At 44.9% G+C, this 7,269-nt stretch overlaps 1 protein-coding gene across 3 annotated transcripts in view; it reads right to left on the reverse strand.

The window, feature by feature from the left end:
* ROCK2 (Rho associated coiled-coil containing protein kinase 2) overlaps positions 1-6,851 on the reverse strand; it is a 102,102-nt gene extending 95,251 nt beyond the window's left edge. For 2 of the 3 annotated variants that reach the window (XM_065835953.2, XM_065835954.2), the window contains exon 1: positions 6,108-6,850. In XM_065835953.2, the coding sequence (XP_065692025.1) occupies positions 6,108-6,257 (150 nt within the window). In that variant the 5' untranslated portion in view covers positions 6,258-6,850. Of the gene's footprint in view, positions 1-6,107 lie in introns of all 3 variants that reach the window. The other variant, XM_071807057.1, reaches the window with a different exon arrangement.
* Positions 6,852-7,269: the final 418 nt, after the last annotated feature.

Consider the following 7,269-nt stretch of genomic DNA (forward strand, 5'->3'; position numbering starts at 1 on the left):
AAACTCCACATTTCATATGGAAAAAAAAAAAAAAAAAAGCTAAGTCCACACCATATAAGCAGCTGTTACTGATTGAGTCTATTCAACCTAGTAAATTTTGGACAAAATTCACATCATCACAATCTTCCAAATATAGAGAGCCTCTGCACATTAGGGAGTGGCCAAATCCTTGTTTTAAGCATACTGCTTTAAACTCTGTTAGCAGGTAATTAATACAATGTTCCAAAATAAGGATGGAAGTGACACTTTCCCTGCACTGCAGCAGCTCAAATGTCACTGGCTGTGAAGACACACGGCTGCTGGTAACACAGGGAATGTTCTGATATTTCACTGCTAGAGCACCAACAGCTTCACGTACAGTAGGTACGGCTTTGGAACCAAGCACTACATTCAACATTCTGTTTACATAGCGAAAGACTCATTAAAATAAGTTTATTACTAGCAAAGGCTGCCAATATAAACATAGTATTCTCATTCTTAACCAATGGGATGTACCGACGAAAGAAGTATTTTAAATAAATTTGTTATCAGAAACATTTGGTGCTTTTCAGTATAACAGTTTAGAACAACTCTGGACACAATACAGCATCCTCCCACCCCCCAAAAAACCCCCATCCTTATGGGTTATTAAAGTGCATACACACTCACATGTATATATAATTTTTTTTTACATATTCTTTCATTGTGTAAAACTCTACTACCAAGTTTCTATCACTTTCATCCTTAAAATCCAAGGTCAGTTCCTCTGTGGCAGTGATACAATTCCAGTCATATTTCATAGATCAAACACCGGCAAAAAGTCATCAACTGATAGCTGCAGGGAGTGGATACTGTGGAAGTAGGGGTTTTTTTCTTTTTAAATTAGGCAGTTTTTGTTATGGATTGCATTACTAGACAAATAGCCAAATGTCTTGGCATTGTTCTGCCATTACTTGAAAATGCACTTCAAAAAAATAGATTTTAATCAGCATTTGCAAACATTCCCCAACAGACATAGACACTACTAACACTTGGAAAAGTTCCTGAATTTTTATTCAATCAGGTATAAGGCAGAAGTGAACTCTGCTAATTTGATAGCATGGCTGTCTTTTTCCCCGCCCCCCCCCTTAAATTGTTACAGAGACTGAACAACTAAAGGATGCTAATGACTGCAATCTGATCAATACAGGTGAAATATTGGGAGTCAATATTCCTTTTGTGAACACACACACAAAATCCACTTCCACCTCCTGTGTGGCAGTGAAAGTACTGAAGTTGAGCAAACTGGCCTTTTTCCTTTCTTACACTAAAAGTTAAATGCTTTAATCCTAGCATGGAATAAAACAGACTATAAGAACACATAAAACTGTTGGAAAACAGAACTCTTCCAGTTAACCATATTGCTATATATAAATCCATCACACAGGAACAATGAACAAAAGACAACTCTGTGGCTTTAAAACTCATCTTTTTTCAACTCTGCAGTAGATGTTCTGAAATTACAGATCAAAAATAGAAAATTTATAGAAAGAGACAGAACCTCAGAAATAACAGCACAAGAACTATATCAAAAAGGAAAAAAATATTACTTCAAAAACAGAGAATCATTTGGCCTTTCAACTACTTACTGGACAATTAATTTCAGATCAGATCAGATCATACTAACACCTACTTTTTCAGCTCTTCCCTGTGCTTGCTGGCCCAAATTAACACAACAGACTGCTCTTACTGAATCGAAATGATGTGGCAATATATTTAGGAAAATGAGACAATTTTCATATTAAATATTAAACACTTTGAAAGCTCATAAGGTCAAAATCCTGCAAAGGGATATATGTGTGTCAGTCATGAAATACCTCGAGACCCTGTATTAACAGAACTCAGCTTACTGATCTGCTAAATTAGCACTCTTGGTATAAAATCAGTTACCTATCCAGTTTGATGAAACTGCTATGGACAGGTGCACCTATTGAAACAATCAGAGTCACCGCTGCATCTGCAACACACTTTTCATTAGGAGTAAAATTCTAGAGTCTTGATGGCAAGGATGAACTTAGATGAACATCTGTTCATGTTCAAACAAATAAATATAGAGTTTACCTGTCAGCCCTATTTTAACAAAGAAATAAATAACAACTTGGATGAGCAACTCTCCTGCTGATTGTTTCTTCATTTCTTAGTCCACCATGAATGCCTTCCCAGCACAGCCCAGCACTGTGCTCACAATTTCACTGCTGCACCGCCTAATTAACAGTTTCAACAAGTCCTTTCAAAGGCTGACACAACCATAGCAGAGCAGGTAGAAGAAACTCAACGCTTCACATCTCTAGTGTAATGTCAAGGTTTAACTCAACACCAAAACCCTACGGCTTGCACTGAACAAGAGCAAGGGTGGACACCAATTCCTTTCTCTAGACAAGTGCATTCGACTGCTGCTCCAGCAGGAGCAGGCAGACAACTGCAGGGAGGAGGATGATAAGATTTATCAGAGCTGTTCATCACCACCATAAAACTCTGAAGTTGAGTTCAGCATGTGCTGAAGTGATACAATTACACATGGCAAGGAAGCGGAGGTCTGGATTAGTTTAACACAACCTACATTGACCTGTTCTAGTTTTAGAACACATGAAGTGTTCAGCTAACACCTAACCAACACACCCTTAAATAAAGTGTATTTCATACTATATAAAACAACTCCATTAATACGGTAGATAGACCATATATGCAAAAGAATACACAGATGCATGTAAGAACCGTTAAGCCCTTCTTAAATGTAGCTGTCAACTAGGAACTATTCAGTAGGAATGTATTTATAGAAGGTTTTCTTATAGATCATCTAAGGTCAAATACCAGTTAGCGCTATCATCAATACGTACATGCAGTACACATAAAAATGTCACTTCATTAAATTAGGAGATGACACAAACTGGCAGAAGAGCAAACAATAAGAACGCAGTAGTTTCACAAGGTGATCTGCACAATCTGAATGTAATACACAAAACAGGTTTTCATAACCACTAATGCAATGTTACATGACCAAAAATACCAAGAGACGGTATCACAGAAAGCTGTGACAACAAAAAAGTTACCTGTCTTAGTATAAGCAACCTAACATAGGCTTTCAACATGATACAATGAGATGAAGGAGTACTCGTTGGATGTCTGAAGTAGGCTGCAAAAAACACTTCCCTTTGTGGATGTCTTTGCTGAAACCTCTCCTGGAACAGCACATACAGCTCTAGTGTTCCCATTTCCACCTCTTTAATCAGACCACCAGAAGAAACCTTCGAGTGCAGGTTATATCTTTGAATCATACTAATGAGTAGAAAGTCTTCTGATATATATACATATTTTTTAAATTAACAGGAAAATGAAAATTATAAACGTGCCACACATTTTAATTTACATATTTTTTAAATTTTGCCTTCATAACTGACTACCAGGATAAACTAAATGACGAGTTCTCCTTCTCTTAATGCCTCTGAAATGCAACTGCATATCTTTTTGAAAGACAAATTTTAATCAACCACAAATGATTAGGCTCAACACTGGCATAAATAGACAAGTGTTAAGGCGTACAATATAGCAGAAGTCACATTATAAAATCTAATGCTCTCTCTTAAGCCCCCGAGGGAGATGGGAGGAAAATATTCAATCAATGTATTTGGCTTCACAGATTCTCCTGTTAAAGAAACAGATGGATGTGGTCAGCCATCCTGTGGTCAGGAAGGTAGACAAAGAAAAGTCTCTTCATTTAGAGCCACTGAATAAATTATCTCCTGATAGGCAGTGGAGCTGGTGTCTAGAGAAAGACAGCTTATTACCTCAGCTTTTCACATCTTTCAAATTTGCACCATGTGCTATAGATTAATGGCTACTGTTTTGCTTTTTACAGCTTCCTAAAAATAAAGCATGCACACAAAATGCAGAATAGCAGCTGTTTATGACTTTTTACAGTGTAAGGATACGAATTCCATTTTGAATTCCATTCCACATTTTTAGTTTTGGTTATGTTATTTTTGGAGGATGAAATAGTGGCATTCCAGCTAGTCTTTTTAAGACGTTTTCCCTGACTCTTAGTGTCTGTTGCTGTATTTCTACTTTTAACTGAAAACACTTATGATAATTTACACTCAAAGTGAGCTGTTCAGTAAACAAGTTAATTTTGAATTTTCTTTTCATACTCAAACTGCCCAGTAGAATGCCAATACAAAATTAATGTTAAATAACATAAAGCAACAATACCAAAGCCCAAAAGGAAAAGCTTTTACAGGAAATCCGTGGCAAATTTCCTAAACAAGAAAAATAAATAAAGCTTAAGCTGTTCATTATTTCATACACAAACATGTAGAATACACAGGCTAGGAAATTTGATCAGCATTATATTTTACTTGCTGTTAATTTTTTGAACAATACTTTCAGGGAGAGTGCAGAGAGCAAAGTGATGACCTTTACAGTAAAAACATGCATTTACAATCCAGCTAACACTCTCTCATGGTTTGCTAATTTCTCCATTGTATTACATGAAGCGGTCTATACTGCAAGTGTATAAAGTATTAAAAAAAAAAAAACCAAAAAAAGCCACTAGGAAGCCAAATTTTGCAATTAGAATTTCTCTTCAGAAACATAAACAGATTTTAGCGTATCTAATCTATGTCCAAGGCAGGAGAGGCAAAAGTACAAAAGAAACACACTGTTGAGTATAAAAGCAGGGAGTGTGAAAAAGTCTACTGGGGTTAAGTATTAACCTGATGCATTTTTCAGAATGACTGTACTATTTTTAACTGCTCTTTTTTGGCCACAGGTCAAAGTTTTCCTAACAAAATACCAAAGTGAAAATGCTGGGAGCGAAGCCCAGAGGCAGCTCTCTTTGCTTTGGCCTAGGCAAAAACTTATCTGAATCCAGCTAGATATGTAGCAGCGTTTCCCACTCCCCTTCGCTGACTACTGTGGCTGTCATTATGCCTCTGAATATCTATGAGAGGAGTAATACAGTACTGAAGCTTTGAGAAGAACATTTTTCAGATGCTATAGGAAATTCCTATATTCTCCACACAGCACAGGCATACATACTGTTCAGTCAGTTCCTGTGTTTTTGGCCAAACAGAACTGAGTCATTTGAAAGCAGAAAAAAAAAAAAAAGGACTCAGTGTAAGTGCCTTGGGCAACTCTTGGAAGGGCTGGGATTTTTTCCCCCTATTTTCTGTTCCTCATAACTGGCACACATTGGAAATCTTGGGACAGACTAGAAATATAAGGTTTGAAGACTGTGAAGTTCGGTTAAAAATATATGTATATATATAATAGTAGCTCTTTTCAAGATTTAGATGTTTTAAATGGGGAAATATAACTCCCTTCCCACTCCTTCCCGAGGGCACAGATTTCTTACTAAAGGAAATTATATTTCATACACTCACACAGAAAAATGGTATTTGAAACCAGAGACACACAAATCAATTTGCCCTAATGCAAAATAAACGTGACCCCACCGGACCCCCCTCCCCCGTTCCATTTCTCCCTTAGGTGTGTCCTTTTCCTGAATTATTCCCAGATCGCAAAGCAAGCCCCAACTTTACCAGAGGATGGTTTTACGGGGGGGTGGGGGTGAGAGGATGGGCACTGGGTGCCTGGCAGCGAACACAAAGGCAGGTACTTTGGGAACGGACACGCTAAGATTACAAAGCGCGAAAGTAAACGGTATAAACGATGCTGGGGCGGGAGGGGGGGAAGGCGCTTTCCTCCCCAGGTCAGATCTTTCCAGACGCGTTTCTCACTTTCCCTGAAGTGAGTTGGACCTGAAGAGAGAAGCGCTGGCTCATGCCGCAGTCCCTCCACACACACACCCCCCCCGCCAGAAACAGCCCCCGGGGGCGCGGGCCCCGCCACCCCGCCGGGCCCTCCCTCAGGTGCCCGGAGCCCCTCGCCGGCGACCCGGGCAGGGGAGTGGAGCGGCGCCCCCCCACCCCCAGGGTAGGAGCCTTCGTCCTCCCCCAGGAAAGCTCCTCCAAGACGCGGGAGCCCTTTCCTTCCTTCCTTCCCCCTCCCGCCCGCCCCAGGCGAGGGCAGCGCTCCCTTTGTTACCCCGCCAAGCGCTTCCCCCCACGGCGCGGCCCGGCAGCCCCCCTCACCAGCAGGCTCTCCACGTTGACGGGGGAGCGCGGGTCGCGGATCATGGACTCCAGCTTCCTCTGTCGGCCCTCGAGCATCCCCGCCGCCGACTCCAGCGCCTCCGCCGTGAGGGCAGCCGCCGACATCTTCACTGCCGGCTGCTGGCTCATCCTCCGGCCCGCCTAGCGGCGGCGGGAGACCGTCCCCGCTGCCGGGGAGGAGGGGACTGAGCGGGGTCGCCCGGCGGCCGGCTCGGGGCCTAACACGGCGGAGAAGCCGGGGGAAGGGCGGGGGCCGCGGCGGTCCGGGCCTGGGCAGTGAGGTGGGAGCAGAGGGCAGCGCGCCGCCGTTGGCCGCCTTGCGGCTGCCCGGGCATGAAGGGCGCGGGGAAGCGGCCGCTGCTCCGCCCGGGTGCGGGGAGAGGGAGGGGAGAGGTAGGAGGGAGGGAGCGCTTCCCGCCGTGCCCCCGCCTCTCCCCCTGCTCGGGGCGTCCCTCAGCGGCCACCAGCTCACTGCCCGCTCCCCGCCGCCGGCCGGGCCATGGCACGGGCTGAGCGTCCGCTCCGAGGGCGGAGGGAGACGGGGAGGGAAGGGAAGGGGGGAGCGGCTGCTGCGGAGTCGGACTCAGACCACGGCTCACTCTCCTCCGCCTCGGCTGCTGCGCGGGCAGGAGCTGCGATCCCCACCGGCCCAGCCTCGCCTCTCCGCGCCGCTCACTCCATGGTGCAGCCGCCGCCCGCCCGCGGCGCGTTGCTGCTGCCGCTGTGCCCGCCCCCGGCCCCGCGCCGCGGAGGCGGCCTCCCTTACCCATAAGGCCCCGCTGCGAGCGGCGGCGCATAGCTCAGCGCTCACTCACTGCCTAACTATAACCCTGAGCTCAGCGACCCGCGGCCAGGAGGGGAGGCCCGGGGTCGGGGCTGCCCAGCCGACTTCAGTCCACCGCCCTCCCGCAGCACCAAGGTCACCTCTCGCTCCGCTGGCCCCTGAGGCCGCCGCTGCGGAGGGGCCGGGCGTGGGCTTAGCGGCCGGAGAGCGCAAGTGCTGGGTGGATTTTAGCTGAAACGCCATCCTACTTTGTGTAGTGTAAAACACACCAAAAACCAAACGCACCAAATAATAAACGTTTGAGAAAGCAGGTGCAAAGTGTTTCAGGTAGAGCGGCAGAGCTCAGGGCACACAGGA

The sequence above is a fragment of the Patagioenas fasciata genome, chromosome 3 (genome assembly GCF_037038585.1).
Source record: "Patagioenas fasciata isolate bPatFas1 chromosome 3, bPatFas1.hap1, whole genome shotgun sequence".
NCBI classification, from domain to species: domain Eukaryota; kingdom Metazoa; phylum Chordata; class Aves; order Columbiformes; family Columbidae; genus Patagioenas; species Patagioenas fasciata.